At 47.9% G+C, this 19,575-nt stretch overlaps 1 protein-coding gene across 1 annotated transcript in view; it reads right to left on the bottom strand.

The window, feature by feature from the left end:
• Positions 1–19,575, bottom strand: part of PSTPIP2 (proline-serine-threonine phosphatase interacting protein 2) — a 43,010-nt gene that overhangs the window by 8,918 nt on the left and 14,517 nt on the right. The window contains exons 3-9 of the mRNA XM_056849079.1: positions 17,788–17,865; positions 16,167–16,201; positions 12,615–12,721; positions 7,500–7,562; positions 4,137–4,235; positions 1,897–1,942; positions 452–531 (exon numbers count right to left, since the gene is read on the bottom strand). Coding sequence (XP_056705057.1) covers positions 452–531; positions 1,897–1,942; positions 4,137–4,235; positions 7,500–7,562; positions 12,615–12,721; positions 16,167–16,201; positions 17,788–17,865 — 508 coding nt within the window. The remainder of the gene's footprint in view (positions 1–451; positions 532–1,896; positions 1,943–4,136; positions 4,236–7,499; positions 7,563–12,614; positions 12,722–16,166; positions 16,202–17,787; positions 17,866–19,575) is intronic.

Here is a 19,575-nt window from a genome sequence, read left to right as displayed (position 1 = left end):
TGAATGTCATTATTTTTCTCAAATTATATTTCCAGAACTGGAAATCATATTTCCAGAACTGGAAATCATATTTCCAGAACTGGAAATCATATTTTGCAAACTTGACCGAAAAGCGGCAGCTTAAGGACAACGAAAATCTCATTCAGAGGAAACACTGCCCTGATACCAAGATCCCCTTTGTAGAAACGGCTACCTTAGTGTTCCCAACTTTGGACTGGGAAATTCCTAGAGATTTGGGGGTGGGGCCTAGGGAGGGGTGGGAGCTCAGCAGGATTGTGGTGCCATAGACTCCACCCTCCAAAGCCGCCATTTTCTCCAGGGGAACTGATTTCTGCAGTCGGGCGATTAGTTGAAATCCCAGGAGATCTCCAGCCACCACCTGGAGGTTGGCGACCCTACTGCCCATCATTCCTCCCCTCCTGAGGAGCAACGACTGAATGGCCATTGTTACCTCGCAAGCCTTGGCGTGCTCACTCTGCCATTCTTCCCTGATCTTCTCCACGGACCCGACGTTCGCCTGATACGTCCTGTCTGTAACGTGACGGGGGGGAGAAATTCCGATCACAACACTCCAGTCCTCGAGTCCCAGACAAAAGGGCCCCAGAGCTGGCTAGCCCCCTGTACAAGCCGGCGCCCCATCAGATCTGATGGCACAATCCATCTGGTCCAGCAGCCTAGTTCGGGTTGCCAACCGCCAGGTGGTTTAGAATTCAAGGTGCAAGCACCAGCAAAAGTAAACCTAAAATAAGGTCACTATAATACAAAATTGCTCTTAAAATGTATATTAAAGGTAATTACTAACAGGCACAACCTTGGTTGAGAAACGGGAAATTTACAAAAGGTTCAAAGTGAATTCAATATAACAGCATACAAGCTTCACACAAAGATAAATATAGGCAAAAGTGCTCAATGCATAATTTCAAGTCCATGCATGTAGATTGCAAAATTCAAGCAACGGAGACAAGACGTGGTGCAATGGAAATCCGGTATAATTCCATTTCATATGAAACTTTTTCAAGCTCTTAGTCCTTTCGTGCTAAGTTCTGGCACGGAAGGACTAAGAGCTTGAAAAAGTTTCATATGAAATGGAATTATACCAGATTTCCATTGCAAAATTCAAGCAACGGAGACAAGACGTGGTGCAATCTACATGCATGGACTTGAAATTATGATATGCATTGAGCACTTTTGCCTATATTTATCTTTGTGTAAAGCTTGTATGCTGTTATATTGAATTCACTTTGAACCTTTTGTAAATTTCCTGTTTGCTCAACCAAGGTTGTGCCTGTTAGTAATTACCTTTAATATACATTTTAAGAGCAATTTTGTATTGTAGTTACCTTATTTTAGGTTTACTTTTGCTGGTGCTTGCACCTTGAATTCTAAACTCCCGAGCAGCACTTGCAGCCGAATTTTGACTACTAACCTCCAGGTGGTGGCTGGAGATCTCCCGCCATTACAACTGATCTCCAGACAAAAGAGGTCAATTCCCTTGGAGAAAAGGACTGCTTGATAGGATGGACTCTATGGCATTGTACCCGGCTGAGGTCCCTCCCCCCGGGCTCCACCCCCAAAACCTCAACGTATTTCCCCACCAAGAGCCGGCAACCCTATTCCAAGTTCATACGTTGGCCAACCAGAAGCCAGCAAGCAGGGCTACAGAGGGCCACTGTGTTGGCCACGGTGTGAACAGACTTGATGGGCCTTGGTCTGATCCAGCAGAGCTTTTCTTATGTTCTTAGGACAAGGCCTCCCCCCTACAGTTGCCTCCTGCCAGCAACTGGTATTCAGAGATACACTGCCGCTGAAAATGGGGGCTCCATTGAACTATCATGCTTAATGATATTCTGCAGAGGCCAGGAGGAGAGTTAGCAACCCCACGGACGGTAGACTCACCTGAATCCTCCAGGGCTGTCTTTGCCTGAGCCAACTTGACGAAGAGCTGGAAGGAAAGGGGGGAAAGGGAGAATAACCATGTTAGGACAGTCAGGCTAGAAGTTGGTAGAAAGAATGCCTTGGGCGGCGCTCCTCGGAAATTAATTTGTTTATTGGCTTAAATTTTTATCCCGCCCTCAATCCCCAGCCAGAGCTGGGCTCAGGGCAGCTAACGAGTAAGCACTCAATGCAACATATTATAAAACACATGAAGCTGCCTTATACCGAACCAGATCCTTAGTCCATCAAAGTCAGTATTGTCTACTCTGACCGGCAGCGGCTCTCCAAGGTCTCAGGCAGAGGACTTTCACATCACCTACTTGCCTGGTCCCGTTAACTGGAGATGCCGGGGATTGAACCTGGGACCTTCTGCATGCCGAGCAGATGCTCTACCACTGAGCCACAGCCCCTCCCCAACCATCAACATATAATCAACAAACTAAAAACAGTTAAAACAACCCCTGCAATTCATCAGTTCTGGTTACAATTTCAAAAGATGGTGCTCATCCTCAAAATATAGTGACCACTGTGGGGGCTGACAAACCTTCAGGGGGCCCTTCCCATATTAGTTGATGGTAAACAAAGAAAAGAACGGGGGGGGCGGGTAGTAGGGAGGCCACCACTGATGACAACCGTCGCTGTCTTCAATTGTAGGCCTGGCGGAATAACTCCGTTTTATGGGCCCTGCTGCGGAACCCTTTAAGATCCCGGGTCTTTCTGGAAAGGGAGTTCCACCGGGCCAGGGTTAAGAAAGCCGGACACTCTTTGACCGCCTGCAAGTTGTTGTTAGCCAAGCGTAACACTCTTTGGGGGGGGGGGTGTACCATAGAATCATAGAGTTGGAAAGGGCCATAGAGGCCATCCAGTCCAACCCCCTGCTTAGTGCAGGATCAGCCTAAGGCATCCCTGACAAGTGTTTTTCCAGCCTCTGCTTGAAGACTGCCAGTAAGGGGGAGCTCACTACCTCCCTTGGTAGCTGATTCCACTGTCAAACAACTCTTACTGTAAACAAATGTTTCCTAATATTCAGCTGGTACCTTTCCACAAAGCTGATAGGAAGAAAATAGATTCCTTTGAAATGTGGTGTTGGAAGAGAGTGTTATGGATTCCGTGGACTGCCAAAAAAACAAATCAGTGGGTTCTAGATCAAATCAAGCCTGAACTGACCCTAGAAGCTAAAGTGACTAAACTGAGGCTGTCATATTTTGGTCACGTCATGAGACGACAAGAGTCACTGGAAAAGACAGTCATGCTAGGAAAAGTTGAGGGCAGCAGGAAAAGAGGAAGACCCAACAAGAGATGGATTGACTCAATAAAGGAAGCCACGGCCTTCAATTTGCAGGATCTGAGCACGGCTGTCAAAGATAGGACATTTTGGAGGACTTCATAGGGTCGCCATGAGTCGGAAGCGTCTTGACGGCACTTAACACACACACACCTTTCCACACTCAATTTAAACCCATTCTTGTGAGCTCTATCCTCTACTGCCAACAGGAACAGCTCCCTGCCCTCCTCTAAGTGACAGCCCTTCCCCGGGGGAACTGATCCCTGCAGTCTGTAGCTCAGTTGTCATTATGTCATTATGGAAAATCACTGGGACCCCCTGGAGGCTGGCAACCCTAGAGGGAACCAGTCATCCAAGAGGGGCTGTGGCTCATTGGTAGAGCATCTGCTTGGCATGCAGAAGGTCCCAGGTTCAATCCCTGGCATCTCCAGTTAAACAGACTAGGCAAGTTAGTGATGTGAAAGACCTCTGCCTGAGACCCTGGAGAGCCGCTGCCAGTCTGGGTTGACAATACTGACTTTGACGGACCAAGGGTCTGATTCAGTAGAAGGCAGTTTCATGTGTTCAAGCATCTGCATTTACCTTGGGGGATTACAGATGCTGAAGGAAAGAGCCAACAGGGTGGGTGTAAGGGTCAGAACTGGTGTGAATCGGTTTCAAACCCCCACTCAGCCATAAGCACTTGCTGGCGACCTCGGGCCAGTGGCTCTTGGCCTACCTCACAGGGTTGTTGTGAAAACCAAAGAAGGAAAAGAGCACCACATATGTTCTTGAACACCTTGGGGAAAGGGCAGGGTAAAAGTGGACTGATTAATATGGAATCAATGGGCCATAGCTATAGCTTGCTTTCTGCTGGTTCTACATATGCGTACTACCCTGGAGTAAGCCCCCTCCTTGGCAATCCTGCCTCAGTTACCTTTTCTTGCTGTTTCTGGGTGACCAGGTTGGCGCTGCGGTGGACGGCCTGCTCCGCCTCATCCTTGTCCCGGCACCGCTGTTCGTAGAGTCTCTTGGCCTAGAAAAATCACAACAAGCAGGTCACGAAAGGATGTTGTTGCGCGCCTAAATATTGCTATGAACTGGAGCCAGCAAACAGACCCATCTACTGAACGCCATTTTTCTCTCCAAGACGTTCTGCCACAATCGTATTTTGAAAGCCGAGGCAGCAGAGAAATGCCTCAGTTGTGTTCAGTTTTTGCATCCCCCACTAGAGGTGTGCAAAAAAAAAAAAAAAAATCCGGTAAAATTCAGGTTCAGGTTTATAGGGCCCGATTTTTTTCAGGAAACCCGAAATAAGCCAAATTCCCATACCGGTAAAATGGGGATTCAGTTTATTTTCGGGTTTCCCAAAAAAATTCAGCCCTGGGGGGAATTTTTTGAGGTAGAGCCCCCAAACTTGCAGGGTCGCTTGAAGGGACTCTCCTTGCAAGAACCCCCAAGTTTGGTAAAGATTGGGTCCGGGGGTCCACCCCCTCTCATCTCCATAAACGAGCCGGAACGTAAAAGTCAGATTCTCTGTTCCTTCAATAATCAGCTAATGCTTGATTATGGAGAAGGGAGGGGCGACCTCTTCAGAGCCCATAACACCCGACCCCCTGACCCAATCTTAACCAAACTTTGGGGTTCGTGCAAGGAGAGTCCCTGAAAGCTACCCTAAAAATGTGGGACCTCTACCCCCAAAAATGCCCCCACAGGAGTTTCGCAAAAAAAAAAAACAACCTCTTTTCCTATTGTGGGAACTATCAATCAGTTGAGCCAACTAGTACTGCAGGATGTAGCGGAAGTCAATGAACTTATTTATTTGTTTGTTTGTTTTATACTTTTATCCCGCCCCTCTTGGATGACTGGCTCCCTCTAGGGTTGCCAACCACCGGGGGTCCCGGTGATTTCCCATAACGACAACTGAGCTGCAGACGGCAGGCATCAGTTCCCCTGGAGAAAATGGCATTCAGGGCAAGCGGAGGCCTTGGCCTCCATTCCCTGCTTGCAGACTTTCCAAGACTATCTGGTTGGCCACTGTGTGAAAGACCATGCTGGTATGAACCAGCACAGCTGCCTTCCTGTTCTTAGAAAGGAATGTCCTCTCCCCAGAGCACATGAACAAAGGAAGCGGAGTTCATTTTATTTATTCACTTCATTTATACCCCACTTTTCTACCCCGTTGGGAACCCAAAGCCCCTTACACACTTCCCCTCTCCTTTGATTCATCCTCACAACAACCCTACAAGGGAGGTTTGGCCGAGTGTGCGACTGGCCCCAGGCCACCCAGAAAACTTCTCCGTGGCAGGGCCGGGATTCTAACCTGGGTCTCCAGGCTCAATGAACACAAGGAGGCACCTTATACTGAATCAGATCATTGGTCCATCAAGGTCAGTACGGTCTACTCAGACTGCAGCAGCGGCTTTCCACGATCTCAGGCAGAAGAATTTCCCATCGCCTAATATCTGATCTCTTTAACTGGAGATGCCGGGGATTGAACCTGGGACCTTCTGCATGCCAAGCAGAGGCTTTTCCACTGAGCCACAGCCCCTTCCCATTAATATGATCACCTGAACCTGCCTTACACCATTGATCTCTCAAGGTCAGTATTAAAAATATAAGAAAAGCCCTACTGGATCAGACCTAGGCCCATCAAGTCCAGCAGTCTGTTCATAGTGGCCAACCAGGTGCCTCTAGGAAGCCCCCAAACAAGACGACTGCAGCAGCACCATACTGCCTGTGTTTCACAGCACCTAAGATAACAGGCATGCTCCTCTGATACTAGAGAGAATAGGTATGCATCATGACTAATAGCCATTTTTACTAGTAGCCATGGATAGCCCTCTCCTCCATGAACATGTCCACTCCCCTCTTAAAGCCTTCCAAGTGTGCAGCCATCACCACATCTATGTGTTTTGTGAAGAAATACTTATAAGAACATAAGAAAAGTATTGTCTACTCAGACCGGCAGTGGCTCTACAGGGTCTCAGGCAGAGGTCTTTCACATCACCTACCGCCTGGGTCCTTGTATCAGATGCTGGGGATTGAACCTGGACCTTCCCCATTCCGAACAGGTGCTCTACCACTGAGCCACAGCCCCTCCCCTGGAGAGTCCCAGTCCGACATTCTAACCACTACACCACACTGGCTCTATTGAGCCAAACCACTGGTCCACCTCACTCTATACTGTTTACTGACAGCGGCTCCATGAGGTCTTAGAGAAAGATCTTTTCCAAAAGCTTTTCATTGAATGATGCCACAAACGGAACCTGGAACCACAGCCAATGTGTGATAGTCCCCTGAGCAACAGCAACGTGGAGGAACACCAGACCACCAAGAGTGTGGTCTCATCTCTCTCTGGCCAGCCAAAGATGCTGTGGAGCAATGTCTATGCATTCATTACTTCAAGTGCTCCTCTGCTGCTTGAGGAAGCAAAACCTGTCTGTGAAAATGCTGAAAAGCACAGTCAAATCGCTGCCAACTTATGCCGACCCGGGGGGGGGGGCGGTCAAAGAAAGAGAGGAACAGAGGGAGCTTGCTATTACCTGCCTCTACAGAGCAACCCTGGACTTCCTTGGCAGTCTCCCATCCAAGATCTAACCCAGGTCAACCCTGCTTAGCTTAGGGCTGTTTAGCTAAGAAAGAAGGCGGTTAAGGGGAGACATGATAGAGGTCTATAACATTATGCATGGTTTGGAGAGAGTGGACAGGGAGAAGCTTTTCTCCCTCTCATATAATACCAGAGCATGGGTCCATCTGCTGAAGTTGGAGGGCAAGAAACTCAAAACAGATAAAAGGAAGTATTTCTTCACACAATGCGTAGTTAAATTGTGGAACTCCCTGCCCCAGGATGCGGTGATGGCTGCCAACGTGGAAGGCTTTAAGAGGGGAGTGGACATGTTCATGGAAGAGAGGGCTATCCAGGGCTACTAGTCCAAATGGGTACTAGTCATGATGCATCCCTATTCTCTCCAGGATCAAAGGAGCATTCCTATTGTATTAGGTGCTGTGGGACGCAGGCAGGATAATGCTGCTGCAGTTGTCTTGTTTGTGGGCTTCCTTGAGGCACCTGGTTGGCTACTGTGTGAACAGACTGCTGGACTTGATGGGCTTGGTCTGATCCAGCAGGGCTTTTCTTATGTTCTTAGCTGCCGAGTGTTGACAGGATCGGGTTAGCCTGGGTCATTCAGGTCACGGTGAAAACACTAAACACCATTAAGCCACCTGTAAACATTATAGGCAGGTGACACACTTGGATACAATATCATATCTTCAGAACCAGACAGGAAGGGTTACTCACTTCCAGGGTTTTTTTGTACTGCAAATTCCTGGTTTTATGAATAGCGTCCATTATCAGCTCAATCTGCAAAGAAAGTACCAGTGTTAGTCTATTCTGCTCTGCAGAAGCACAGGAACAAGGAAGAAACAGCCATAAACCGAAAAGCTTTTGAAGTGTGTTTCCCCCTTTTAAAAATACCAGGCCACACGGAAAGTTTCCCTCTCGCACGGGAAAAGGAACTAGGGTGACTGCCGTTCATTTCATCTTGCAAAACAGAACTGTCGCTTACTTCCTTGCGACTGGCTTCTGCGAGCCGAGCCTGCTGACCTTTTGCAAAGCCACAGAGAATCTAGATACTACAGAATTTCGGCTTAGTTATAAAATGGATTATAGCACATGGCAGAAGAATACCACCCAGGGTGGGGCAGTCAGCCATGCAGAAAAACACATCCGTTCCACTCCCCTTTGGCAAGTGTTGCTTGAATGCTTGCTTTCCCATCCCTAGTTCAGCAGTCACGAGGGCTAGAGACTTAGTTTTGCAATCAGCAACTGTCAAGATGCTCTGGATTTTGTTCTGGATAAGAGATCTCAGACAGACGTCTGTGCATGAGGGTTGATGGAATTAACTGAATTGGTCCTCAGTTTAGCAGAGAAGGGTAATCGGCGTAGTTCAGGGGTCTCCAACATGGGGCCTTTGGGTGAGGAGAAGGAGAAGAGTTGGTTTTTATATGCCGACTTTCTCTCCCACTTAAGGAAGAATCAAACCAGCTTACAATCACCTTCCCTTCCCCTCCACACAACAGACACCCTGTGAGGTAGGTGGGGCTGAGAGAGCTGTGACTAGCCCAAGGTCACCCAGCCGGCTTCATGTGTAGGAGTGGGGAAACAAATCCTGTTCACCAGATTAGCCTCCACCGCTCATGTGGAGGAGTGGGGAATCAAACCCGGTTCTCTACATTAGCCTCCACCGCTCATGTGGAGGAATGGGGAATCAAACCCGGTTCTCCAGATCAGAGTCCACTGCTCCAAACCACCGCTCTTAACCACTACACCACGCTGGCTCTCATGGTGCCCACCAACGCCTTTTCTGGTGCCTGCCAAGTGTTTTTAGATAAGGGGCGGAAGCAGGTAGGGCTTTGGCCCAGACAGGCTTCTGATTGATTATTGGAGATTTGATCGGCTGTGCAGATTTTTTAAAATGTTGCTTTGGCAGCAGCTGCCACCACAGCACCAGGATCTTACACTGTGTGACTGAAGTCAAGCAGCGGCAATCATTTTGCGGCGGGCTCCGGCTCCTGCAGCAGCCATTGTGTTGCTGCGCCCACCATGCCGTGTCAAATGCGCCCGCAGGCTCAAAAAGGGGGGACCATATGGTGACTTCCCTGCCGTAGTTCTACCTTCAAAAGAAGCTTTTATGAATTACAGCATCTCCCTGAAATGCAAAACAGAAGCACCTCTGCGAACCAGGAACTTGTAAACTGCTGTGGGGATCGTCCCGGTTTTTGCTACCATGTGAAGGGATAAACTTTGGACTGTTTCCAGGGAGGGGCTGGTATAAAAGGAACAATGAAATCATCAGAGGCACGCAAGAATATTCTGTGCTGTCAGACTTGAATGCAGCCGTGCTAAGTGCTTTTAGTAACACTAAACAGGTTAGTGTTACTATTGTCATTCGGGACTAGCTCCCATAATCGACAAACCAGAATTGCCACTGGTGGGATGGATGACTTCACACACAAAAACACAATAAGACATAACCTGCAATGTGGGTGGAAAGTCTTGAAGAAGAGGAGGAGGAGAGTTGGTTTTTATATGCTGACTTCCTCTACCACTTAAGGAAGAATCAAACCGGCTTACAATCACCCTCCCTTCTCCTCCCCACAACACACACTCTGCGAGGTAGGTGGGGCTGAGAGAGCTCTAAGAGAGCTGTGACTAGCCCAAGGTCACCCAGCTGGCTTCACGTGGAGGAGTGGGGAAACAAATCCAGTTCACCAGATTAGCCTCCACCGCTCAAGTGGAGGAGAGGGGAATCAAACCCAGTTCTCCAGATCAGACTCCACCGCTCCAAACTACATGCATGTACACCACTACACCCTGGCCATAAGTGTACATGAACTGCGACATGTCCCTGCTGAAAATAAACATAATCTGATTCCCACAATCCGGGGTTCTTGTAAAAGAAACCTGCGTTCAATGCCTTGTTACAATATAAATTTAACTTGCAGTCAATGTGATTTAAAGACTGACGTGAACAGCAACTGATTTCCAGTCAGAGAAAACCAGCCGCTTTGTCTGAATCGAGGCACCTGGAGGCACGACCAGTGAGCACAGGATTGACCCAGAAAATGAAAGGGCGTTACGAAGTTTATGGCTTGGGACACAAAATCTGGATGCGAACCCATTTTATGAGCTGTAAAGGAAGAAGCTGTCACTCAGAAGTCTGATTTGCTGAGATTTTGTGACCCAGGGCGGATATTTACCTTTATTCTCAGAGGCAATACCGTGAATAAACCTCCCTCAGTTTTGCCTATGACAAAGGTAGGGTTGCCAGCTCTAGGTTGGGGAATACCTGGAGATTTTGGGGTGTTGGAGCCTGAGGAGAGCGGGGTTTGGGGAGGGGAGGCAGGCCATTTTCTCCAGGGGAACCGATCTCTGTCGCCCGGAGATCAGTTGTAATAGCAGATCTCCAGCCACCACCTGGAGGTTGGCAACCCTAGTTGGCAAATATCTGGCTAACTTGGGGGGTGAAGCCTGAGGAGGGTGGGGTTTGGGGAGCGGAAGGACATCAATGGGATATAATGCCATAGTGGCCATTTTCTCCAGGGGAACTGATCTCCGTAGCCTGGTGTTGAGTTGTAATCTCAGGAGGTCTCCAGCCATCACCTGGAGGTTGGCAGCCCTAGACATTGGAGGTCTCTGCCTGCACCATTGGAGGTCTCTGCTTAGGGTTGGCAACGCTAAACATTGGAGGTCTCTGTTTCTCTTAGGAGAGTTACTCCAGTCTGTGTGTGTGTATGTTAAGTGCCGTCAAGTCGCTTCTGACTCATGGCGACCCTATGAATGAAAGTCCTCCAAAACATCCTATCTTTGACAGCCTTGCTCAGGTCTTGCAAATTGAGGGCCGTGGCTTCCTTTATTGAGTCAGTCCATCTCATGTTGGGTCTTCCTCTTTTCCTGCTGCCCTCAACTTTTCCTACTCCAGTCTAAACCCATTCATTTCAATGGGCTTAGACTGGAGTAATTCTGCATAAGATTGCACTGTTAAGACACCCTGCAAGGTGCACCTCCTTTCCTTCACCAGTTGCCAAATTTCAGGGTTAGGTGAGTGATCTACTGGTCCTATCTAGCTAGTCCCAATCCCAAACATTGAGGGGTGGGGGTGGAGTAGGGTTGCCAGGTCCCTCTTTGCCACCGGCAAGAGGTTTTGGGGGTGGAGCCTAAGGAGGGCGGGGTTTGGGGAGGGGAGGGACTTCAATGCCATAGAGTCCAATGGCCAAAGCGGCCATTTTCTCCAGCTGAACTGATCTCTATCAGCTGGTGATCAGTTGTAATAGCAGGAGATCTCCAGCTAGTACCTGGAAGTTTAGCAAACTAAGGTTAGCGTGCTGACAATGACTTAGCAAACAAAAAACAGAAACGATATGCGAAAAGTACAAGTGGTATTAATTTATCATATCCACTGTTGCATGAGAAAATAATTAATTCTGTAGAGAGGCAAACTTGCCCATTACAAAAATTAATACAAAAATTAATACAGTTATAATTGTTCAAAAAATACATTGTGGGTGGCCATGTTGGCCTTCAGGAGAAGAGCCAGATCTGAGTTCAGTAGCATCTTAAAGACCCACAAAATTTCCAGAGTATAAGCTTTTGAGAGTCAAAGCTCCTTACTTGATGAAGGAAGCTTTGACACTCGAAAGCTTGTAACTTGAAAATCTTGTTGGTCTTGATGCTACTGGACTCAAATCTGGCTCTTCTAAATGAACTTTGTACTTCTACCAAGAATCACCAGGAGACACAATAAATGGCTGATGAAAATATTAAGCGCCACAATGGAATTTCTAAGCACCATGGGGCCCCGGCGCCTGGAATTTGTTGAGCCCTGAGTTAACTATTAGGAAGAGAGAGCAATTCACTTCCTACTTAACAGATGCTCAGCTCTGAAATGCACACTAGGGTTGGCAGGTCCTCCATGGCCACTGGCGGGAGATGGGGAGTGGGTAGGGTTGCCAGACCCAGGTTGGGGAAATCCTGGAGATTTGGGGATGGAGCCTGGGGAGGATAGGGACCTCAGCGGGGTAAAATGTCATGGAGTCCACCCTCCAAAATATCCATTTTCTCCAGGAGAACTGATCACTATAGATTGGAGATGAGCTGTAATTCCGGTGGATCCCCAGGTCCCACCTGGAGGCTGGCATCGCTAATACACTTGTCAAAATATTATGGTTTTGTCCATCTGAAAGGCAAAACCCAATGAAGCTTCCAGGAAACAGCTGAAAATGCAAATTTTGTTTCTAATGCCGAGTTTCACATGAGCTGAGTCCTCCAGGGTCACCAAGTTCGGATGGGCAGAGTGACTTCCATCATTCATTGCATCAGACCCAGTTTAAATCTATGCCCTGGTTAGCCTGCCACTGCAGAGGTTGGGCTGTATCTGCTTTACCTGTATTTTAATGCCATTGAATATTGCGGTGTTTTAGGCTGAGGATGTGTTATTTTACGGGTTTTGTAGATTTATTGACCGTTTATTGTTTTAATGTTGCAGCTCGCCATAAGCCCGGTTTGGCCGGGGAGGGCGAGTCAGAAATCGAAAAACAAATAAATAGATAAACCCCCGATTCTTGTAGGTTATCCTGGCTGTGTGACCGTGGTCTTGGCATTTTCTTTCCTGACTTTTCGCCAGCAGCTGTGGCAGGCATCTTCAGAGGAGTAACACCGAAGAACAGTGTCTCTGTCCTTCAGTGTTACTCCTCTGAAGATGCCGGCCGCAGCTGCTAGCAAAACGTCAGGAAAGAAAATACCAAGACCACGGTCACACAGCCAGGATAACCTACAAGAATCGATGAGCTCTGACCGTGAAAGCCTTCGGCAAGATAAAACCCCGTTCGTGGGGGGCCCAATTCCCCTTCAGACCTTTTTACGGTGGAATTTTTGCTTCTCCCGGAAGTCTTCCATTTTCTTCGCTTCTTCTCGAAGCACCTGGGCCAGCTGGATGCGACTGTGGCCTACACTTTCCACCTCTGAAAGCACACAACGGGGCAAGGTTTAATCTCTAGGGAGAAAAGGGCATCGTAATGTTGCTTTACCCCAGCCAACAATTCGGCTAGGGAAGCCTTTCTGTCTCTCTTTTTTTGCTATCTTTACAGTAGGGAAACGGAAGCTGGAAAACACCAGTTTGCCCAAGGCTGTAAAATAGATCTAGTACATAAAATCTGAACTTGCAGATAAAGTTAATGCTTCGTTAAAAGCCAAGGACCATCCCACAATTTTATTTAAACGTTTTTATTCTGCCTTTCTGCCCAGTCAGGGTACTCAAATGTCCTGGATGCTGCTGGACTTGAATCTAGCTCTTTAAGGGCTACAAGACTTCTGTTCAGTTTTCCTGAAAGAATGAGAAATAGAGTTGTCAAGAACCCATGCATTGCAGATATTGCTGAGGAAAAAAGGGTTCCTAGAAAACCACAGGCTTCTGGGAACTCTGAGTCTCCGTCCCCACTACCTCCAGCAAAAGATGTGGCCTATTTTGAAATTCAAGCATGACTTGAGTTGCGCCATCATGTCTCCAAGTGAAGGCTGATTCGCACACAATGTTTTTGTGTCTGCAGCAGCCGGCACTGGTACAGTCAGTCCCTGGGTATTGTTTTCAACAAATATCCAGGTCAGAAAGCCAAGAGAGCTGCCAAAGGCAGGCCCAGTCCAGTCAATCCCAAGTACGGTCACCAACATTCAGATGGGACCAGGGGATCTTCCAGAATTACAACTGCTTTCCAGGTGACAGAGATCAGTCCCCCTGGAGGAAATGGTTCCTTGAGAGGGGAACTGATTTCTCTCTTTTTTTCAACCTGCACATATGAAGAAGAAGAACACATGAACACATGAAGCTGCCTTGTACTGAATCAGACCCTCAGTCCATCAAAGTCAGTATTGTCTACTCAGACCGGCAGCGGCTCTCCAGGGTCTCAGGTAGGGGTCTTTCACATCACCTACTTGCCTAGTCCCTTTAACTGGAGATGCCGGGGATTGAACCTGGGACCTTCTGCATGCCAAGCAGATACTCTACCACTGAGCTGGCTTTTATACCCTCCTTTTCTCTACCTTTAAGGAGTCTCAAAGTGGCTTACAATCACAATCCCTTCCTTTCCCCAAAACAGACACCTTGTGAGGTAGGTGGGGCTAAGAAAGTCCTGAGAGAATGGTGACTGGCCCAAGGTCACCCAGCAGGCTTCACGTGGAGGAGTGGGGAATCGAACCCGGTTCTCCAGATTAGAGTCCGCTGCTCATGTGGAGGAGGATATGCTTGCGTTATCTGTTGCTGCGTGATATGTGTGAACCACGCCTGAGAATTGGACTGCCCCAGGGTTTTGGCTCAGCCCTTGAGCTAAGAGCTATTGTTATTCTCCCATCTTTAGCCTAGGAACCTCGGAGGTTTCTGGCATTGTCACAGGGTAGGAGGATCCAACCTTAAGAGGCGGTGAAGAGTTTCGGTGGGTTTGCTGGTGTTTTTCCCTGCTGTGGTGGTACTGGGTTGTGAGATGCTTCACCTATTGACTGTGTCTACAGAGATAGCACCTTAGCTGAAATGTTTCTAAGAGTTGGTGAGGAAAAGTATTGGGGAAGAGGGTCCAAGAGACCTCACAGGCATGACACTGTTGCAGAGAGAAGACATTCATTGTAGGTCCTTGTTTGTAGTCTTAGGAGAGGGGCTGGGGCTCAGTGGAACAGCCTCTGCTCGGCATGCAGAAGGTTCCAGGTTCAATCCCTGGCATCTCCAGTTAAAAGGACCAGGTAGTAGATGTTTAGCCTAAAGAGGAGAAGAGTGAGAGGTGATATGAGAACCATCTTCAAGTACTTGAAGGGCTGTCACATAGAGGAGGGTGCCGAGTTGCTTTCTGTTGCCCCAGAAGGTCGGACCAGAACCAACGGGTTGAAATTAAATCAAGAGAGTTTCCATCTAGACATTAGGAAAATTTTCCCAACAGTTAGAGCGGTTCCCCAGTGGAACAGGCTTCCTCGGGAGGTGGTGGGCTCTCCTTCCCTGGAGGTTCTTAAGCAGAGGCTAGATGGCCATCTGTCAGCAATGCTGATTCCATGACCTTAGGCAGAAGATGATAGGGAGGGCATCTTGGCCATCTTCTGGGCATGGAGTACGGATCACTGGGGGTGGGGGGGGGGGAGGTAGTTGTGAATTTCCTGCATTGTGCAAGGGGTTGGGCTAGATGACCCTGGTGGTCCCTTCCAACATTCTATGATGAAAGATATGCTGATGACACCACATTACTGACAGAAAGAGGAAAGACTTGAAACGACTACTGATGAAGGTTGAAACAGAAAGTGCCAAAGCAGGATTATGGCTGAACATCAAGAAGACAAAAGTAATGACTATTGAGGAATTACACAACTTTAAGGTTGACGATGAAGACACTGAAATTGTTCAAGATTTTCTATTCCTTGGCTCCATCATCAACCAAAAGGCAGACTGCAACCAAGAAATCAGAAGGAGATTGAGACTGGGAAGGGCAGCCATGAAGGAGCTAGAAAAGACTTTGTTGCTGGTGAACAAGATCAAGTTCATTCATGCCATAGTAATTAATTACTATATATAGTTGTGAAAGTTGGGACAATGAAGATAGCTGACAGAAAGGAAGTAGATTGATTTGAAATGTGCTGTTGGAGGAGTGTTTTACAGACACAATGGAGAGGCAAAAAGACAAATCAGTGGGTTCTAGGTCAAACCAAGCTTGAACTTTCCCTAGAAGGAAACTGAGGCTATCATATTTTGGTCACATGATGAGAAGACAAGACTCACTGGAAAAGACAATAATGCTAGGAAAAGTTGAAGGCAGCAGGAAAAGAGGAAGAGCCAACATGAGATGGGGGAACTCAATCAAGGATGCCACGGCCCTCAGTCTGCAAAACCTGAGCAAGGCTGTTAACGATAACTCATTTTGGAGGATGTCCATTCATAGAGTTGCCGTAAATCGGAAGCGACTTGACTGCACTTAACACACCACACAATAGATGATGTTAAAGACCTCTGCCTGTGACCCTGGACAGCCGCTGCCAGTCTGAGTAGACAAGACAGACCTTGATGAACCAGGAGTCTGATTCAGTACAAGGCAGCTTCATACGTGTTCATGTGTGTTGACTATTGTGCGGAAGAGAGGAAGCCCATTAAATTTAATCAGGAAACCAGGTGTAACTCGGAGAGATCTCCAGGTCCTACCTGGAGGTTGGCAATCCCACCCATAGCACTGGAGCTGCCCCCCCTTCTCCCAACGACCTTCCATACATATTTTGGAAAAGTTGTGGGTGAGGGGAACATACCTATCTGAATTATATCACCTGTGACATTTCCTAGCTCTCCTGTGTAATCAAGCATTCTGGACATCTGCTGGGTGACACGTACGTCTAGAGCTGCATTCACGTTCATACCCCATTGAGTGAGATTTCTCGCGAGTTACTTACGGCTCTTAAAAATGTCCAGGGCTCTTTTCAGAGTGCTGAAAATAAAACAAATAACAGCGGTTGGGGTGTGGGGCGTGGAGACAGAAGAGACAACCCGAGTCAGTTTTACTTTCAGGTCTCAGCATGGGAGAGACGTCTTTGCGCGCTACAGGAACGAAACCTCTTTCAACATCCAGTTTACGCAATCGGGGAAATCAAGAGCGCAGGACAGCAGATCTGGAGTCACACACACACACACACACACCATCCTATAATTTAGGACCTTTTTGCCATCCTTGTTGTCAGGAGGAGAAATTCCCAATAGGACTGGGCTCAACGCATTTTGGTACCCCAGGCTGAAAATCCATACGGCTGCCCTTCCCCACATGCACACACCTTAGCGTGGGGCACAATAGTCTGTGGCTTGGGCAGAAGACCTCCCCAGGGGACTGGACCCCCACTAAGTAAATCAGTTGCCATACTTTAGACCCCCTGGCCTCCTACGTCACAGCCAACTTGCTTCTTGGAACAGGCTGCCAACATCCAGGAAGGGCTTGGAGATCTCTTGGAATTACAACTGATCTCCAGATTACAGAGATCACATGAACACATGAAGCTGCCTTATACTGAATCATACCTTTGGACTATCAAATTGAGTATTGTCTACTCAGACCAGCAGCAGCTCTCCAGGGTCTCAGGCAGAAGCGTTTCACATCACCTACTTGCCTAGTCCCTTTAACTGGAGATGCTGGGGATTGAATCTGGGACCTTCTGCATGCCAAGCAGATGCTCTACCACTGAGCCACAGCTCCTCCACTAGAGAAAATGGATGCTCTGGAGCTTTGGCCCATGTGACAGGGCAAACGGGCAAACTTCCTCCTTTTTCAACAGGTTCCAGGTTATTTTAAGGGCTCTAGAATTAGTTGCTCTATGAACTCAATCAAGCAGGCCAAAAATCTAAATAGAGATGGTGGCAATCAGTCATGCCAGCCAAAAACTTCAAGCAACCCTACCCCCCCATCCCTCAATCGGTGGCCAGGGTGACCTGGCCACCCAGTGTAAGGCAAGGTGAAGAACAAGTGTAAGGCAAGGTGGGTTCTTCACCTTGCCTTACACTGGGTGGCCCCCTGGCCACCGATGGGGGATGGGGGGGTAGGGTTGCCAGATCCAGGCCGGGAAACTCATGGAGATTTGGGGATGGAGCCTGGGGAGGACAGGGACCTCAGTGGGGTACAATGCCATAGAGCTAGGGTTGCCAACCTCCAGGTACTAGCAACTTATACCAGCCACCATATGGTGACTTACCAGGCCAACGTGCCTTCGATAGCGACATTCTTTGGAACCACTGTATGGCACTGGTGAGTGGAGATGTGAAATTTCAGTCTCCTGCAAACTCAGTCAAATTGGCCTGCCGGTAACCAAATGCCCACAAGCCCAGAAATTAGTTCCTGGTTTAATGGAAATAATAAGTAAATATCGCTATCGAAGGCACGTTGACCTGGTAAGTCACCATATGGTGGCTGGTATAAATTACTAGTACCTGGAAGTGCCATGCAAATTCTACACCAAAATCAGAATACCTGTTAGATATAGAAGGTTAAAAAAAAAACACCAAATAGATTTTAGGAAACTGACAACTCACTTCAGCTCCGTCTGCCCACAGGGTTTCTTCTTCGACAAACCGACAAGGTCTTTTCCATATCTTTCTTCTATGGATGCCCTGTTGGGTGGGAAGGGAGGCATAAAAGTTGTATGTATAGCAGGGGTAGGCAATTTCTTTTCCATCTCAGGGCCCTGCCTACATTTGAGGGCTCCTCTTTCTGCAACTCGCGGGAAACTTAGAGTCCTCCAAAGGAGGCAAGGACCCATATTGGGCTTTCTTCCCACAGCTCAGCTTCTAAGGCAAGCTTTCCGCCAAGGGCCATTTGGATATTTATAACATCATTCACGGGCCATAGAAAATTATCAACTTAAAAATTAGCTGACCAAGCCCCAAGCAGGCAGCCGCCCCAGATGACCCTCCCACCCCCGTGCATGGACAAGCAGGCAGGCATCCAACTTGCCCAGTTGCAAATTGGTGGCACAGGATGGTCTGTTGCACCAGCCAGGCGCCCCCCCACATCCCCCCCTGTGCATTCTGGCCCTTCCCCCTTTAACCCCTCTATTGTCACCACTTCCACCCCCAGCCCTTTTGTAGTACAGAGGGAACGGGAAAGGGTTAACACAGTTTCTTGGGCGGTCCTAGCAGCTCCATAGCTAATGACTATTCTGCAAAAGTGTTCCTTTTCTCAGCAAAACAAACTCACATCCACCTTGAATAGAGGCTATTCCTGTCCGCGGGAGGGGGCGGATTGCCATCTAGAGATCTGCCAGGACCCACAAAGGGCCAGACCAAATGATTTCGCGGACCTTAAACAGCCCCCAGGCCTGACGTTCCCCACCCCTGTTCTAAGGACCATAAGAAGAGCCCTGCTGGATCAGACCAGTGATCCATCTAGTCCAGCATCCTGTCTCACACATCAGCCAACCAGTTTCTCTGGAGGGACAACAACTGGGAATAGAGGACGAGGCATTCCCAGATGTTGCCTCCTGGCTCTGAGATTCAAACGTTGGCTGCCTCTGTACATGGAGGATCCCTTTAGTCACCATGGCTAGTAGCCACTGATAGACCAGAGCATCCCTGGTGACGTGCTGAAGTCCTTCCAGATACACAGGTGCCAGGTTCTGCCTACCTGGATGGCTTTACAGCACTTTCTAAAAACATTTGGCGGGTGCCAGGGGAGCTGTCGGCAGGCTGTGGCTCAGTGGTAGAGCATCTGCCTGGCATGCAGAAGGTCCCAGGTTCAATCCCCAGCACTTCCAGTTAAAGGGACTAGGCAAGTAGGTGATAGAATCATAGAATTGGAAGGGACCACCAGGGTCATCTAGTCCAACCCCTGCACAGCGCAGGAAATTCTGAACAACCTCCCCTCCACACCCCCAGAAATGTAGCTCACAAGGGAATTAACAGAGCAGGAACAAAATTCCATATTGAGATCAATCCCTGGTACAATTCTAATGACATGGTTACATTTAAGCCAGCCTGAAACTCAGAGAGGACCAAAGAGGTTTCCTTGCTGTTAGAAAGGCTTATCGAAATCTATCTAGGACATTTTGGCCCACTTTTAAGGAGCCAAACAATCAGCATAAGAAGCCAAAACAATACCTAAATTAGGTTTACATGAAATATATATATCTTGAATATTTATAAATAGTCATGAGAATGAAACATTACAGAACACTATATGGACCATGTTTCATTCTCATGACTATTTATAAATATTCAAAAAAAATATTTCATGTAAACCTAATTTAGGTATTGTTTTGGCTTCTTATGCTGACTGTTTGGTTTCTTGGTTGAGATTTCAGCATAAGTTTTCTTTGATATATT

The sequence above is a fragment of the Euleptes europaea genome, chromosome 4, assembly GCF_029931775.1.
Source record: "Euleptes europaea isolate rEulEur1 chromosome 4, rEulEur1.hap1, whole genome shotgun sequence".
NCBI lineage: Eukaryota > Metazoa > Chordata > Lepidosauria > Squamata > Sphaerodactylidae > Euleptes > Euleptes europaea.
Note: the sequence above shows the minus strand (reverse complement) of the source record. Positions and strands in the feature narration are given on the sequence as shown.